At 49.9% G+C, this 18,006-nt stretch overlaps 1 protein-coding gene across 1 annotated transcript in view; it reads right to left on the reverse strand.

The window, feature by feature from the left end:
• Window positions 1–6,707: 6,707 nt before the first annotated feature.
• DOCK2 (dedicator of cytokinesis 2) overlaps window positions 6,708–18,006 on the reverse strand; it is a 414,832-nt gene continuing 403,533 nt past the window's right edge. The window contains exons 47-52 of the mRNA XM_043596180.1: window positions 13,218–13,355; window positions 11,896–12,023; window positions 10,876–11,047; window positions 9,779–9,899; window positions 8,148–8,290; window positions 6,708–7,253 (exon numbers count right to left, since the gene is read on the reverse strand). Of these exons, the coding sequence (XP_043452115.1) occupies window positions 7,191–7,253; window positions 8,148–8,290; window positions 9,779–9,899; window positions 10,876–11,047; window positions 11,896–12,023; window positions 13,218–13,355 (765 nt within the window). The 3' untranslated portion in view covers window positions 6,708–7,190. The remainder of the gene's footprint in view (window positions 7,254–8,147; window positions 8,291–9,778; window positions 9,900–10,875; window positions 11,048–11,895; window positions 12,024–13,217; window positions 13,356–18,006) is intronic.

Genomic DNA, 18,006 nt, shown 5'->3' on the forward strand with positions numbered 1-18,006 from the left:
TCCCCTGGGTTCCAGTGGGAGTGAGCTACACCTACTCCATGCTCTTCTCCGCGTCCTCCACCCCCTGGGGCCAGTGAGGAGGCGTTTGGACAGGAAAGCCAGACCACCGCCCACCGACACCACACAGCCAGGCTGACCAGCCACAGTCCCTGGGTTTCTCGCCGATCGCAAGTTAAGTAAAACGTCACGTGAGGCAGTGCGAGATCTGTCTTCCCAATGCTGCCAAAGGGACTGGAGAATGGAGCCTGGAAGTGCGGGGAATTGGTTCATCTTCACTCCGACCAGAGAGAAACAGGAGATGGAACCTTCTCCAGGTAGCCTGCCCAGGGCTGTGAGAGTAGACGAGGAGATACACCTGTGAGCAACGTTTCTGCGGCTTGTCGTGAAGCCGTGGCCAGCACAGCCAAGTGGCATCTTGAATGGCTCCCGTCCTTCCCTGCCTCACTGCTCTTTTCCCTCCCTCTTGCTGCCTGGGCATGCCCTCCCGGATAAACGGTCAGCTTCTGATCCTTGGGTTATGTTTTCTTGGTTAGCGCTTCTCAAATTTTTATGTGCGTGTGAATCACCAGGGGCTCTTGTTAAAATGCAGTGCCAGTTCGGTGGGCCTGGGTGGAGCCCGGGATTCTGCATTTCTAAATGGCTCCCAGGGATGCCATGAGGAAGCTCTGCAGACTAGTCTAAATCGTGAGATCCTAGGGGACTCGGGCAATCATAATTGGAACCAGGAGTGGATTTAGGAAATACAGTTTCCAGATGGGGTTTTGGAACTACAGTGGCCTTGTGTCTAAAGGCAATAGGGACCTCACGGTAGGTGGGGGGGTAATAGCTCCTAGCATGCAGTGATGTCATAATTCCTCTTGCTTCCACCCACAAAATGAGGTGTGGGTGGAGCATGGTATTGGGGGATGAGGCAACTGAGGTGCTGAACTAGTTCCAGAGTCGTGATAATTACAAAAACTGTAGGGGCGCCTGGGTGGCTCAGTCGGTTAAGCGTTCAACTCTTGATTTCAGCTCAGGTCATAATCTCAAGGGTCATGAGTTCAAGCCCCACATCAGGCTCTGTGCTGGCAGCACGGAGCCTACTTGGGATTCTCTGTCTCTTCCCCCCTTTTTCTCTGCCCCTCCCCTGCTCATGCTGTCTTTGTCTGAAAATAAATAAATAAAAACTTAAAGCAAAAATTAGAAAACAAAACCAAACCGTAGAGTAGGGTGGCTTCTTACCATGGCCCAGGAGATCTTCCAAACAGAATGTGGTGGGCTAGGACAGCTGCAGGCATGTTCTCCAAGTCTAAGTGCCTCTGCATTAGTTTCCTATTGTAATAAACTATCACAACTTAATGTCTTAAAGCAACACAAATTTGTTATTTTAGATCTGTAGACCAGAAGTCTGGGCTAAAATCAGGGTATTGACAGAGCTGTGTTCCCTCCAGAGTCTTGAAGGGAACATCTATTTCCTTGCCTTTTCCCCCTTCTAGAGGTTTCCAGCATCACTCGGCTCACGGCCCCTTCATCCACCTTCAAAGCCAGCAATGGGCAATGACTTCATCTCACTCCTCATCCCCTGTCTCTCTCCCGCTGCCTCCCTTTTCTGCTTTTAAAGACCCTTATGATGACATTGGGCCCACCCAGGTAATCCAGGAGAACCTCCCTATTTTAAGGTGAGTTGATAAGCAACTTTAACTCCATCTGCAACCTTGGCTCCCCTTTGCTATATAACATATTTGTAGGTTCTGGGATTAGGGGGTGGTCATCTTTGGGGGGCCATTATGCAGCCCCTGTGGAAGTTTTCAGAGACACTATGTCATGAATTTGCAAAGCACACTGTGCTGAAATCAGGCCAGAGTCGGAGTACAAGGGTGAAAGAGTCTCACAGATACTAATGCAAAGCTTCAGCAAGTCTCCTGTGGTAGAGTCAGGGCGATGATAGGGAAAGAGCAGACCCTAGGGTCTGGTTTAGGACATGGGGTATATGAGCCTGAGGATCTTGAACCCTAATCTCCTGACGGGCAGAAGCAGTCTCTTCTCTCTTGTCAGAAAGAAACAGCCTTCCCTCTCTTGGAGAGCTCACGGGCAGCACATGCTCTGTGGTTTGATGCTTATTCCTCTGGAAAACTGACGCCCCCTCCCCAGCCACCTCTCACCACCTCTACCCGGTAACCAGAGCCAGGTCCTGGCATAGCCTGAGAGGGGAACTATATGTCCTTCTTTGGGAGGGCACAGCTTATAAGCAAGGGATTAGGCATCTAACAGGTACTGGGAACATGCACAGGGATCGATCTGAGGGTGTCAAGGCTTAGGTGGTTGTATAAAATAAGGTTGGGTAGGAGAGAATTCATTAGCATAGGGCACTAGTTCCTTACTCTGGTTTCAGTGTAATGGTGAAAATGTCTGGAGTGGTTCTAACAGTTTTCGAAGATAGTTCCTTCAAGATTGAACTGATGGTGGCCCACAGTGAAAGGAATGGAGATGCCAGAACTTCCTTGGCTTATTCAATGTTATTACTGAAGAAGGGGCTTGCCACCCCTCGCCCATGTGAGTGTCACCAATGTTTAGGTCTTCAGGGGTCAGGACATGCTGGGACATGCCATTGAATATACATGACAAGCTGTTGTATTTCACATTTCCTTACACTAAAAAAGAGGCATTGAAATTGAGGAGTCGTTTTGTATTTTTAGACATAAAAAAGTTGGGAATACTGCTTTAGACTATTCATCAAGTGACTTTGGAGTATGCCAATTTGAGCAGTGCCTAGAGCAAAAATAGTCCGCAGCAGGTCCAGGCTGTGGTTCAAGCAGTTCTGCCTCCAGAACCATACGACCCAGCAGGTCTGATGCTGCTGAATTATCGGTGGTAGATGTGGATGCCAAGTGGAGTCCCTGACAAGGGACTGCGACATATGATAATCACAGCACATACCTCTAGGAATCTAAAGCCAAGCTGTGTTCTCCTCAACCCTCTGTTTAAGAAATAGCTTCCAGAGTGCTACTGGGTCCTAGCAGAGGCTGAGCACCTCACTGGAGGACACTAAGTGACAGAGCAACTGGAGCTGTCCATCACGGGTGTCCTAGGTATCTCAGAGTCATAATGTGGGTCAGCATGGCAAAAATCCGTCATATTATTAGAATCCCATGGTACCTACTTTTGCTTCACTGATGTCTTTCCTTCAACCCAGACCTGTGGACCCAGGGAGACGTCCATATGGCCAACTTAAGGAGAGAGACAGGACTGAAGCCTTGTTTATGGACAGGGGGCCTGCTGTGTTGGTGCTAGGCAGGAATGGACCCATGGTGCTATTGGTTTACCTAATAGAGGGAGGCATGAGCTGAAATAGACATTCGTACTCCCGGGCAGTAGAACATGGTTTGGCTGGGTGGTCAGAGGACTGAAAAGAATCGTACTAGAAGATTGACTACTGGGATCTACGGAGTAGGTACAGGCATAATCCAGCAGGAGTAGATTCAAAGCTTCCTTTCCACACTTTAATGCCCACCAGAAGGACCACTGATAAGGCAGACAACGATCAAGTGAATTGGATGACCAGTACTATCAGTCAGCCTTGCTCCTCAGCTATCACTTGCTTGCCCAATGGAGCACAGAACAAGCAGGCATGGAGGCCGTGCATGGGTCCAACAACATGGTGTCCTTCTCATCAAGGATGATATAGTTGTTGCTACTGCTGAGTGTCCAGCCTCCAGAGGCGGACTGACATTGAGTCTGTGACATGGCTTCATTCCTCAGGCCGGCATGGTAACTCCCCACCACCTTCTACTTCTTCCATTCCCCTTCCCCCTTTATCACCAACCTAGGATTGCATAGCCCCCAAATACGGGTCATCAGTCATTGCCTAAGGATCTGTTTCCTTGGGAACTGGAGCTATGACTGGAAGGCAGAGGCACCCAGTGTTCAGAAGGAACAACAAACAGATGTGTTACAGGTTAGCAGGTCTGGAAGGCAGCGCCCAGCCTGATTTTAGATGCTGGGAAGGCAATTTGTTTCCATCAGTTTCTCTACTCTTTGCTGATATAAGCCTAAAAGTCTGGAAGAAAGAAAGAAAGCTTCCACTCCCTGCTTAGAGAGAAGGCTTAAAAATGCCCCTCCCCTAAGAAGAGTAAATAAACTTGGTGCCCTGGATCACATTAAAGTGTGAATGGTAGATATCAGCTCTGTCTCAAAGGCAGAGGAAGGGACAGCAGAAAGCAAGGGGTCTTTGGGTGCCTAAACAGAGGATGAGGGAGTGCCACCAAGAGGAGATTACCTACAAGGAAACCACTGAGTTAGGCAGGGCTGATTCTAGATGGAGTCCTGCTGATCACAGCTATGTGGCCTTGGAGAAGTCATTGAATTGTAGGATGAAAGGGTTGGATGAAATGATCCCAACGGTCCCTGAAAACTCTCCATCAGGAAAGGAAAAGATGCATCAAGTGGATCCTTCCTCCCATCCCACCCGCCCCACCCTCCCTCCCTGGGAGCTCTGAGGCATCCTTATGTCCTTCCTCGGCAGCCCTAGCTAGTTTCCGACAGACCTTGCTTATAGTAAGGGAACATCCAGGGGCACAAGGACAGTTGTGCTGGACGCATAGCCCCCACCCTCACTTATCCTGGGAGCCATCATAGGCATTGTGGGGGAGACTTTCACAATGGGTATGGAACGTACACAGTCTGACACTGAGCTGAGGTTAAAGCCAGAAAGTGAACATATGGGTTAAGGTCACGAGGCTACAAGTGGACACAGTTGGCTGTGCCCCTCACTGGCTGGGTGACAAAGGCACACGGCTGGCTCCCAAGCCTGGGTTTCCTGGTTGGGATCCCATTGCCAACCTCATGGGATTGGTGTGAGGGTTTAAGAAAAGGATGCACGGGGTGAGTGTCTGGTAAATGGAAGCTATATCATTATTGTTATTGTTTTTACTGCCGGCATTGCTGTTATTGCCACGTGACCACAACATCTGGAGTTGTCCTGAAAAAGCACCAAGTGGGCCATCAACCCGATGAGTGTCCTAACTGAGATGAGATTTGACACTCAAACTCTGTTTAAATAAGAATCCACGAATTTCACTGTTTGCCCCATTTCTATGGGACAAGGAGGAGTGCTCAAGACCCTTTCAGACTTCATAAAAACTCACAGATACTGACAGTTTTCAGAAAACGGAATTCAGAAATATTACCACCAGGGCCACACACTGTTGAGCCAGGAGAACAGAGTGATGGGATTTTTACAGGTTAAAGCTGACTTGCTCGGGACACAGCCACAGTCTCTGCAAGATGCCTTGGTGAGAAACGACATCTGCAATTTCAAGGCAGAGGATCGTATCTGGTTTTCTACAGTCGTGGGAAAAGGGGGAAGGAGCCATTTTCTTGTCTGTGTCGAGATTTTTTCCACTAGTAGTTGGAAGAGCAGACATTTGAAAGTTAAACGTTGGGATCTCACAGTTTGGACTGAGAAAAAGCACACCTGGAAAGCTCAAGCCTATAACCTGGAGTGGAAAAGGGCGGAACAGGATTAACAGATACAAGAAGAGACACACAAGCTCCAGTGTCCACACGTGAAGCCATGAGATGCCCAGGAGTGGTGTCCAGCTCCTCCACTTCTCGAGGACCCTCACTTCTTGCTCTTTTGGAAAGTGAATTCAGCCAGATTCCAAACCTCCAGGAGCTGCCTCCTTACCTTAGGGAGCGCACAATGCAGACAAAATGCCAACCACCACCATAATGGGACTTTTTGGACTGTTGAGGATATTGGAAGCTGGACCAGCAACAGGTCTGGGACCTGTTGGCAAAGGGAACCGGGGGCCCCCAGGAAGAGACTGGGGTGGACAAAGGCTACAGGGACTCAGGCACAAAGGTGTCCAGCAGATATCACAGGGTCATGGTTAAATGCCAAGCTTCCCACCTGGCTGCCTGGGTTTGAATCCCAGCCTTTCCACTTACCAAGTGGATGATGTTAGGTCACTTCATGCCTCTGTTTCTTCATCTGGATAAAAATCATCTCCACCTCCTAAATCTTGATATAGGAAGTTAATTCTCATCATGTCTATAACACTGTGCTGGGGACAGTGGAGCTCAATCAATTGGAGCTCTTATCATCATTCTCTCTCATCTGGGGACTCTTTCTCTAAGAAGTGAGTGCCCACCCCACGTCTCTAGATGGCTCTAGCTCTGAGCCCCATGTTGCCCTGCACTTAATATCCACCCAGTACTGACATCTTTCCCAAATGGGGTCCTCAGCCTCTGCCCACCAAGACCTCTTCATGCACAGCTCCCTCGGGCTATGGAGGTGGGCCACTGCTCCCATGTTCTGCCCAGAGGAGCTCGTCACCTTCTTTGGGCCTCATCTGAGGAGCCCAGGATTCCTCCAAGAAAAGCTACCCCTTCCGACCTGATGACAAAATCCAAAGGCCAGACTGTTAGTCCACTCTTTTCCTAACTCTTGACCATTTGGTTGCGTGGTTTTTCCATTCCTTTCCAGAAGAGGAGAAAGGTAATATGAAAATGACCTGAGGAAGATTGTGGCAGACTTTTCTGGCATCCCTACACCCAACATTCATGGAGAAGATTTCTTGGGGTGGCATGAATGAGGCGGGCAAATCCGGCACTAAGACAGTCTGGAGCCAGGCCCCTTAACGTCACCGCAGGCCCTGGGTGGCCTGCCATCCTCACCCTCTCCAGGCCTCAGAGATGCAGCTGACGAATTACGCAACATGGCGAACTGGCGTCATGAAACCATTTTTATTGTCAGTGAGAAACAGCAACGCTTCAGAGATGATCAGCTAGGAAAAACACTGGTTGGTTGTATTAAAAAATGTAAAGTACAAAACTATCATCCAAAAATAAAATAAAAGAATATTTAAAAGGCTTTTCTGTTAAGTGCTAGGACTTTGAAAATGAAATAAAAACACAGCTCCTTATACCTAAGAAACTGGGTTATGAAAAGATGCGCCGAGGATATTGGGGAGAGCACAGTGGGAGAAAGTGTCCTTGCTCGCTCCTTGTGACCACAGCCCACAATCCAGGCCGCAGCATCCTCACCCACCGCCTGGGTCGCAGGGGGCCAGATCAGCCCTTGCTTCCTGAGTGAGGGCGACTGGTAGGCGGTCTCCCCGCTGTGTGAGGCATCAGCGTCCCACCGTGTCTCTCTTCCTCTGGAAACTTCTCTCCCTGGCTCCCCATGTGTGGCCCTGGTCAGCAGCATCTCACAGGTCGGAGGACAGGAAGTCAGGGATCTGTTTGCCTTCTTCAGGAGGTTTGCTGGCCAGCTTTGTGGGAGAAGAAAACAAACACCATCCCAGGATGGGATTCTCATGAGCACCAAAGTGGGGCTCACAAGGATCCCTGCCCAAAGCCCATGGAGTATGAGGGGCCGTGACCTTGAATGTGGCCAGACAGGCAGAACCCCACAGTGGTTAGAGCACAGACTTGGCTGCTTCATGCACTTACTTGGGCCAGTCGCTCACCTAACTCTGTGAGCCATGTAAAATCCTCACAGGGATGGTGGAAGGTCAGATTGGACCACGTCTGCAAAGTGCTTAGCGTGGTACCTGACTCACTGCATGCTCACAGTAAACTCGGGATTATTATAGTAGCAGAGATCGGGTTTATATCATCTTGAGGATCAGAAGTGTCAACGGTACTTTTTTTATCTCGAGTGAAGACTGACAAGTAACAACAGGAGATGGGACTTGAAAAGTCAGGCCTTGGAAACTAACTTTTAATTAGTAGGAGTTTGTAATATAAGTTGAATAGGAAAGCTCTTCAAAGGAAAAAAAAATTAAAAAGCACTTTTAGGTTCCAAAGATAGCCAGCTGTTGTGGCTCTGACAGGCGTATTACCAGAGGGCGGTTTGGGGAAAGGAGGTCCCAGGGGCCCTGCTTATCCCCTTGGGACGTTCCTGCAGCCCAGCTGGGATCAGTCCTGCTCTGAGACCAGGGCCCAAGAGAACTGCAGCGGGGGCATTTCTGGCAGAAATGCATTCTGGCATTTCTGTCCCAAGCCCTGTGGGCCCTGACCATGCCTCCCTGGGAGGGATCACACGTGTGTGCACACATATACGTGCCTCCATTCCCACCCCCCATTTTCTCCTCTTTCTGTGTTGCTTTCTTCCTTTATCTCTCCCCATATACCCTTGTCTTTCCAGCCATCTGGGTCCTCACCATCGCCTTGAAGAACTGATTTACTTTCTTCCGTTTGAGCGTCTTCTTGTCACCCTCTGAGAGAGGGAAGAAGGTCTGGCTGAGGCGGGGGGACGCGTTGGCATCATCCATCCCAGGTATGCCCGCCACAGAGAGCGTGAGGGCTGGAAGGAGAGTGGAGAGTGGGGGTGAGTGGGGGGGGGGGAGGAGAGGCGGTGCCCAAGAGGGTGATGTTGGCGAGGCGGAGAGGACACAGGCTGTGGGACAGAGTCCTGGGAGGACACATCACGGTGCCAGGCAGGAGGCGGGAGGCCTGCTTGCTGCCCTGAGGAGGCCTGTTGAAGCTGTCCTCTTGGCGAGGCTTGCCAACCCCACAGACAGGGGCCTGCCACCTGGCCTGATCCTTGCCAGGGCTTCTGTGCTGGAAACACAGTGCGGGGAGGTGAAGGCCCCTTGGCCACTGGGGTCCTGATTTCCTCAGGGGACGTGGCCTTTGGCCCCAAGGTGGGGAGACAATATGAGCTTTTTTCCTTTTTCTCCAAGGCAGGGGCTGGTAGACAGAACTGGTGGTTCCAGCTCCCAGCTTGGAGATGCACAGACCTGACAAATCAGCTATCTCTTGCCCCTCGGTTTTGATGTCAGCAAAATGGGGACAAGGGCACCAGCCTCCAGGGTATTGAGGTGCTGTGAGAAGGCGACGGTGGAATGGCTCTGTGTCCGGCCAAACAGAGTTAGGGGGCCGTCCTGCCTTGTGTGGCTGGGCGGGGGTTAAGGGCATGGTTCCAGGGACAGAGGGCCTGGTCTACACTCAGCCTCCACCACTTCCTAGCTGCTGACATTCTCCGTGCCTCAGTTTCCTCATCCACACAATGGGGCTGATGACATTATCTCCATCATAGGTATGTGTTGAGGCGTAAATAAAAGATGAAGAATTTAGCACAGGGAGGGCCTAGTGCTGGGCAGCACTCGAGAACTAGCAGGCATCTTTGCTGAGATCTGCCTGCTGAGTTCCACAGGGCAGTGCTTGTGTCTTGCTCCTCTCTGCCCTGGCCCTTGGCACAGGGAGCCTGGCCCAGAGTGGCTGACCCTTGAGACAGCTGCATGTCAGATGCAGCGACCCCAGGTGTGCCCACCCCATCATGGCTGTGGCTTCTCCTTCTGCCAACTAGGAACGGTCATCCGTGTGCTGCTAACCTCCTCCCTGGACGACGAGTGCATGCTGGGGGATGTAGGTGGCAATTATGCATTAGACACTCGACCTCTATAAGATGTGCTGGAAGTTTCTGCAAGTTCCTGAAATAGGGCCCCAGGTCAAAAAAGGAAACACGGGGCTTCTGGCCTGTGGGGAGGCCTAGCTAACTGAGAGTGCAGGGCCACCCAGTGTGAGAATGGAGTCCCGGTGAGTCCCGAGGACCAGAGTGGCAACAGGCCTCCACCCCAGCCCCAGGTGCAGCTTGCAGGGCCGCTTCCCCTACAGAGCGGGTGGGTGTGGTGCGAGCTCAGAGGACAGGGGGCCTCTGAGCAGAGCCTCTTGCCCACAGGATGCCTGGCCCCTTTGCCGTGTAGATCCAGTCTCCGCCCATCCTCCACCCCCAGGCTGGTGGCCCCACCATCTCTGTACCTTCAGGCGCTGGTGGTGGCAGGGTGCATACCTGGGATGGTGGGCATGGACTGACTGGCGAAACTCATCTGAGAGAGGATGGATGACCTGGGGGGAATGGCTGCATGCTCCGAGAGGTTGGTGTCACTCATGAACTCGTGCTTCCTGGAAAGCTGAATAAGTACACACACACACACACACACACACACACACCACAGAGGGTTAGCATTAGGCAGCTCTGTGCCTTGAAAAGTCAGTAACAAGGGCTTGGCAAGGCTTCTGTGGACCCAGCTGTAAGTTGATTTATTCTATCTATCACTCTATGCCAGCCTGCCAAGTATGGTTGCACAGGTTGCACACTATACAACTCCAGGGGTTAGGGAGGCATTGAGGCATTCATTTAGACTATCATGTGAATGATACCCTCTAGAATTGTAAAACGCAGAATACTTATTTCTAGTCTTCTCCTCTGGCAAGAGTAGCCTCTGGGGTCTACTGGGAAGTTTGCGGAGGGTCTTCTCTTTCCTGGGAGGCATCTCAGTCGGCCCTTTGCCCTTTCAGCTGCCACCCCTCCCTTGCCAGTACAGTTAACCCCTCTCCCTTTCCTAGGATCCAACAATGCCTTCAACAAACCTCTTTTTTAGGGGGCGAAACTAAGATTTGGACCCAATGACACCAAGTTTCATTATCAAATCGTTATAAGACAAAAACTCAGAGTCAGGGCAGTGAGTCCCTCTCTGTGTCCCCAGGTGGGCTTCTGGCTCACTGGAGGAGCCTAGGAGGGTCTGAGACCTCAGTGGTTGGAATGGCCCTGGGGTTGGCGACAGGGGGTGGACATGAAGAAACCCCTTGCCCAGCACTGGGAGAACAGCTTCTGTCCTGTCTCACAAAGCCCTGCACAGTGGTGGGAAAGACATGCACAGGCTGGAGTCTACTGGCCTGGGTTCAAATCCCGGCTCTGTCACGTCAGGCTGTGTGGGTACCCACAGGACTTGACCTCCCTGCTCCTCAGATATGGCCTCTGCATCACCCACCTCACTGCAGACGTGAGGCCTGAATGGGACCTCATCTGGGGCCCCCAGAGAGTACGGCTGCTGTGCAGCAGAGATGGGCTAACGGGGCTAGAGGCGACCTGCGGGTGCCGCTCACCCGCTTCAGGTCCGACTCGGCTGCTGCCTTCTCATCCGCAAACACCACGCTGCTCCTCTTGGCCCTCTTCTTGGACCTCCGCAGCTTGACTTCCGGCAGAGTGCTCCCCACAGAGATCGGCTCCGCCGGCTCTGCTCTTGGAGTCTTCGGAGGTGCCACCTCCAGGTCAAAGCTGGAGAACGGGAGGGACAGCGGTAGAAATTGCAGTGAGAGAGAGGTTCAGCAGAACTGCCTTGCAGGGACCCAGGCTGGCTGGGTTGTCACTGCGGGGGCAAGGAGTAGCTCAGCTAACCCGACAGAGTTCCGGGAGCTGCTTGCTTAATTTGCAAACACTCAGAATGCAGAGTAAAACGAAACCGAAGGAGCTGAGCCGCAAGCCAGGGAGACTGGTGGTGAGGAGAGACACCCAGTTAAGGTGTGGGTCTGATTCAAATCCAGCACTGCTACCCTTTACTGAATGCCTTTGGGCAAATCACTCAGCCTCCCTGAGCCCTTATTGCATGCGGAGTACTCAGCTCACGTTCTCATGTCCTTAGAGTAGTGGAGTTTGGGCTGGGTGGGGACGAGGCTCTAGGACGGCGGAAGGGGAGAGGCTTTTCTTGAGGTGAGGGAGCACCTCCCCCCAGCTGCAGAGGGATGGATGGGTGCAGGGAGATCAGCTCTGCGGTAGGGACTTGCAGGGACACAGCCCTGGCAGAGGTGAGGAGATGCCCCACTGAAGCAGGACCTGTGAGGGGCTCTGGCGGCACAGATTGCTGAGCTGGGAGAATGCCAGCCGCAGGTGAATCCTGCTGGGGACCCAGGAAGAGCGGTCTTGCCTCTCAGGCCTTGAATGACCCCCTATCAACGGCACCAACGACAGCAGCAGCACAGGGTGGTTGTGAGGGTTTTAGTGACTTCTTTAAAAAGAAGGCTTGGGAGGAGATAGAAAGGTGGCCTCTGGGACAGAGGGAGAAGTAGCAGGTGTTGTTGGGGGCTGAGGGGGCAGGAGTGCAGGGGGCTCCTGGGGCAGAGACTGACCTCTCAGACGTGGTCTTGCTGGGGGTGCTGCAGTCAGAGTTCATGGACGCCATGGAGATGATGGACATCTGCCTGTAGGAGCGCAGCATGGACCGTGGGCGGCCCACTCGCCTGTCCTCAAAGTCGGGCTGCGGGTGGGGAGAACGGGGTGGTCAGCAGTCAGGCCCTCGGGCTGGATGGGCCAGGTAATGTGGCTTCCGCCTTCCCGCTGCCTCCTGCACCTGAGCAGGGCAGGGCTGCAAGGCAGAGCAGGGCATCAGGACAAAAACTCCTGGCTGGCTGAAGCTAGGTGGTGGTTGTTTTGGAAAAGAATTTGGCTGGCCTTCATTCCTGGTTCCTGGGAGGTGACCTCTTAACCCTTGCAATTTGTCCCAGTGACAGGAGTATCATCGTTCCTTGTGGTGGCCCCTTGATGAGCAGACTCAGGCTGAAGGCCAGGCCAGAGAGACCAACCATGTGGTTATAGGGTGGGGTGGTGGGGGGTGGCTTTGAACCAGGTGATGGAAGTTCAACCCTAGGGAGGGGAAGGGGCTAGAGACTGATTTCCGTCATGTGGCCAATGAGTCACCCCATCATGACTACGTAATAATAAAAGCTTTCAACGTTTAGGCTAAGGTGAGTTTCCTGGCAGGTAATCACACATCCGTGTGCTGGGAGGGTAGGAAGGGTGATGCATCCTGAGGGCATGCAAGCTGTGTGTTTGCCTTACCTCTATGCTCTTTGAGCAGCTCACTTCCCCCTCCGGGCCTCAGTTTTCTCATCTATAAAATCCGAGGGTTGACCCCATGGCCTCTAAGGGACCCCACAGCCTTGATGTTCTAGGACTCTACTTTCTGGGGGAGGAGGATCGAGATGTCCCTATGAGGACCAGGCCATTGGCAGCTTTATGTCACAGAGCTTATTAGTGGCCCAAAGCACTGGCTTTGGAGGCCAACAGAGCCTGGTGAAAATTCTCACCTGCTAGGTAGCCTTTGGCGAGTTACTCAACACTTCTGAACCTCCAAGAGAGATGCAAGGAGTTGAGAATCATTCCTACTTCCCAGGCGCATTGTGGGGATTAAACGAGTAGTGTCATGTGCTGACATCAAACTGGGCACACCCTAGGTGCCTCCGCAGGCAGTGTGACTTCTATTCTTAGCATAGTCCCTCAGTGCTAAGGGCTGACTTTGAACCTGACGTTTACCTGGGGGTGACTGTGAGGGACCAAGGTTACAGGAAGGCTCCCCTGGATCAGGCTCCTTGCTGAGTCCCTGCCAGCCGCAATCCCCATGGCTCCCCACATCCCTCTCCTCACCCCTCCCAGCCACAGGGACCACCCATACCATTTCTCGGACACCATACTCCTTCTCCACCTTCAATTTCAGGTTCTTGAAGCATTCTTCCATCCGGTCATGGAAAGGCCGCAGATTCTCTGACACTCTTTTCTCATGGATTTTGATTCCAGCTCCCAGGAAAGGGATCTAGAGGGAAAGGCGGTACATGGTGAGCCACAGGCTGGTCCCTGGCTGCAGCCTGGGACCTGGACCATATGAAGGTGGCTGAAGCCAAATCAGCCTGCTCAGAATTCGTGGAGGGCACTAGAGTCTCTGAGACCTTCACACAGGGTCACCAACCCTGGGACGTAGGGTATCTGGGGTTACGCTGGGGTTGCTCTGGGAGGGAAGAAAGACCTCAAACTGCCCTTGCCCCTAAGAAGGTCGGAACCCCATTAGAGGCTGTATGTTTAGGCATGTCTCCTCCTTATGAATCTACTAAGGGGCAGAGTGTGGGCCAGCAGGGAGGAAGCTCTGAGGCTCTGATGTAAAATCTTGCCCAGGAAGCTCTAGGCATTGGAAAAGGGAAATATGAGCATCAGAAGCTGGAAGATAGAAGAAAAGAAGAGCTGAAAGGAAGAGGAGGAGTGACACAGCCTCATCTTAGAACACGGAGGTCCCATTATAGCTACGTGGCTGCTGAAGAAAGATACGGAAGTGCTGATGTCCTAAGGTACCAGCCAATAGGGAATTTTTAAAAAGTGATGCAAAATCCTTGGGAAGATGGGGGAGGACGAGGTGGCAGATGTGAGGGAGTTAAACTCATTCATCAACAAAAGAGGTCAATGGGATGCTGTCTAAATGGCAGTTAGAAGGAGGAGTAGCTGAGCCATGGTGGCCACTACTAGAAGAAACAGCTGGGAAAGTTAGCAGTGTGGTCCTGGGAGACATAACTAAGGCTGCAAAGACGTGGAATATAGCTTATTTTGAAGAAAAGCAATTAACATTTCCATGATGCAAGGAGTTGAAAATCATTCCTACTTCCCAGGCGCGTTGTGGGGATTAAACAACGAGTAGGTGTCCATGATGGCGACATAAAGACATTCTGCCTCCTTCTCCGGGAGGCACCCTTGAAAGGACAAGATGAAGGAGTTACTGGAATCTGATCTGACCTACAACATGGCCAGTGGGTGGAGGATGGCAGCTCGCCTTCCAGAGCAGTGGAGGGAGAGTGACAACAAGAGGCCAACCTGCTTCTAGAAACCCAGGAGAATCTTAGGCATCGGAGGCACCAGGTACCCCGGAAAAGTTAGGGTGACTCGAGGAGCCGAACACAGAGGGATAGATTGAGATTCTGTGACAGCAGCAGTCAGGTCTCCAGGTCCTCACCACTTCACCCTGTAGCCAAGTGCCGTTTTCTCATTTCCCCAAGAAGAAGGGGCTTTTCCTTCAGAACGATTAGGACAAGGAGTGCTGGGCTCAAGGGTACCAGGCACAACAGAAGTCAGGGATGACGAGCCAGACTGAAAGCAGGGGGTGGAAGGGAAGTCGGCACGCTGGTAGTCAGACCTTTACTCCAACTCACAAACTCCAGCAGCATAGTCGCCAGGATGATCTCTCCTATGTTTGAGAGAGTTCTCCCTGGAGAAAGTGAATGGCCCGTTATACAGACATTTGTGGACTGCTCAGTTACTATAGAATGATGCCATCCAGTTGACAAAGGCATCATCCATGTACCCAAGGCTTCACTTAGCTCTTTAGTGCTGCAGTCCCAACTATGAAGATCACCAGACATTGAAGGAAACTCTCTAATATGGAAGGCCGAGATCCGAACCAACAGACAGGAAAGAAAACAAAAAGGAAGGAATGAAAAAAAGGAGGGGAGGAAGGGAGGAAGAAATGAATGAACTTGAAGAAAACAGGGAGGGTGAAAAGGGCCTAAGAAACATTATTTTACAAAGTTTACTAAGTATGTAGAAACAGAAGAGATCCTCCATCCATGAAATAAGAAATATTTTATTAAAAAAAGAAGAATGATAATAGAAATACCACATATAAAAACTAATAATATATAAAGAATGAAGGTAAATTTATAGCTTTAGTTTTACCTATTAAAAAGGACAAAAAAAATCAATGATCTAGGCGTCCATCCCAAAATATTAGTAAAAGAACAGCAAATTAAACCCAACAAGAGTAGAAGGAAAGACATTAATAAAAGTGAGAGTAGGCCCGAATGACAAAGGAAACAAACTTACAGCAGAGAGAACTGACAAAGCCAAAGCTGGTTCTTCGGAAAACTGTTTCTTGGTATCCAGGAAGGTGAAAGATGCCTGACCTGGAAATTCTAGTACCAGATATATGCTGAGGGAAGTGAGTACTTATGTTCACCAAAAGACACGAACTAGAATGTTCTTTGCAACTTTATTCATACTACAGAAAACTGGAAAGCAACCCAAATGTCCACCAACAAGAGAATGGATAAATAAATTGGCATATTATTCAGTATGTTGTATATTCATTCAGTGGATGAGGGAAACAAAAACCACAAACTTCTGATATTTGTGACAACCTGGATGAATGTCAAAGGCGCTGTGTTGAGCAAAAGAAGCCAGATTCGCAGTAGTACATACTGTGTAATACCATTTATATAAAGTTCAAGAACAGGCAAAACCAACCTATGCTGATAGAAGCTTGGCTGCATTTTCCAGAGCTACATATTCTCATATACTATAAGCGACTCAATGCCTAGGCACACACCCAACAGAATTTATGCATATGTGTGCCCAAAAGACACATATAAAGATGCTCATTCCTTGTAATAGCCCCAAATTACAATCAACCTAAATCTCCATCAGTTGAAAAATAAAAACATTTTGATATAGTTACATCATCAAGCTGTACAGACTATTACACATCAGTGAAAATGAGGGGTGTCTGGATGGCTCAGTCAGTTGAGTGTCCGACTCTTGATTTCAGTTCAGGTCGTGATTCTAGGGTCATGGGATTGGCCCCATGTCAGGCTCCATGCTGAGCATGGAGCCTGCTTGGGATTCTCTCTCTCTCCCTCTTCCCCTCTCCCCTGCTTGCACTCTCTTATCTCTAAAATAAATAAATAAATAAATAAATAAATAAATAAATAAATAAATAAATAAGGGGTGCCTGAGTGGCTCAGTCAGTTAAGCGTCCGACTTTGGCTCAGGTCATGATCCCACGGTTTGTGGGTTCGAGCCCCCCCGTCGGGCTCTGTGCTGACAGCTCAGAGCCTGGAGCCTGATTTGGATTCTGTGTCTCCCCCTCTCTCTGCCCCTCTCCTGCTTAGGCTCTGTCTCTCTCTGTCTCTCAAAAATAAATATAAAATTTTTTTAATAAATAAGCAAATAAATAAATAAATAAATGAAAATGAATGAATCATAGCTATATACAACAAGATGAATGAATTTTTCAAGCATAACATTTAGCAAAAAAGTTAGACCCAAAAGAATGCATACTGTGTGATTCCATTTATATTATAGGCCAAAAATCGGCAACAGTAAACTCTAGTGTTTAGGAATGAGTGCTTGAGTGATGAAAACTATTTTTTATTTTATTATTATTTAATAATAATGTCTTATTTATTTATTTATTTATTTATGTAATGTTTTATTTATTTTTGAGAGAGCGAGCAAGTGGGAGCGGGGAAGGGGCAGAGAGAGAAGGTGACAAAGGATTTGAAGAGGGCTCTGTGCCAACAGCAGGAAGCCTGATGCCCGGCTTGAACTCACAAACCATGAGATCATGACCTAAGGCAGAATCGGATGCTCAGCCAACTGAGCCAGCCAGGCTCCCCGAAAACTATTTTTTAAAAAGCAAGGAAATGATTACTTCAAAAGCTGGGTAGTGGTCAGCCTTGGGGAAGATTAGCAATGACTACAGTCTGGGCTTATAGACACAAGCTGGCTTCTGGGTGCTGGCAGAATTTTATTTCTTCACCTGGATGGTGGTCAAATGGATATACATTTTGTGATAAATCCCTGTGCTGTATATTTTTGCTATGCATATTTTTTATATGTAATATTTCACAAAACATTTAAAGGACAAATGTACTGTAGACATCTTTCCATGCCAGTAAATATAGAGAAAAGCTTTACAAAGAAGAAAAAATTAAGCAATCAGTCTAGAGACCTGTGAAATCTTGAACACAAAAAAAGTACTTGGAAAGCTCTGGCTTTTGTTGTGTTGCTAGACTAGGTACAAGGACATTCCCTTTTGAAATCTACAGTTCTCTAACTTTGAGGAAAATCCAAAGTGCATCTGGCTTTGTGAAACCAAGATCCAATTTAGAATTAAGCTCCAAGAGGGCAAGGAGCAGGCCTAGATCTGTCCAGCACTATTTCTATGGCTGGGCACACAGTAGGATCTCAATAAATATAAGGTACAAGAATGAACAGAACAGACAAGGAAGAGCTAATTCGCTGTATGTAGTATTGTTAACAAGGCTGCTTTCACCCTGGCAGGGCAACATCTTTGAGTGTAAAGTGCCCAAAGTTAGGGTACCTGGACTCTGGGAGGGAGGGACGTGGCCCCTTGGCAGTACTGAGTGGGGAGGGGCCTCTGTAACATGGTGGTTCACTGGGGGCGGGGGTCTGTGCTTTGGAGGAAGTGGCCACTAGGGGGTGTTGTCTGAAGAGCCCAAGCTAATGCTTTCGAAGTCTTCTGTCTTCGTAGTGTCTGCCCATTAGCTCCAAGACTTTGGTAGAACTGTTTTTAGAAGGCACAGCCTGGAACTAGCTGTGCTGTGAGGCTGAGGTTCATGCTTTGCGTGTGGTGGGCACAACATGGAGGATCCATTACCAGGTGATAAGACCTGCCCAGGGAGAGG

Source organism: Prionailurus bengalensis, chromosome A1 (genome assembly GCF_016509475.1).
Source record: "Prionailurus bengalensis isolate Pbe53 chromosome A1, Fcat_Pben_1.1_paternal_pri, whole genome shotgun sequence".
In the NCBI taxonomy this organism is placed as follows: Eukaryota; Metazoa; Chordata; class Mammalia; order Carnivora; family Felidae; genus Prionailurus; species Prionailurus bengalensis.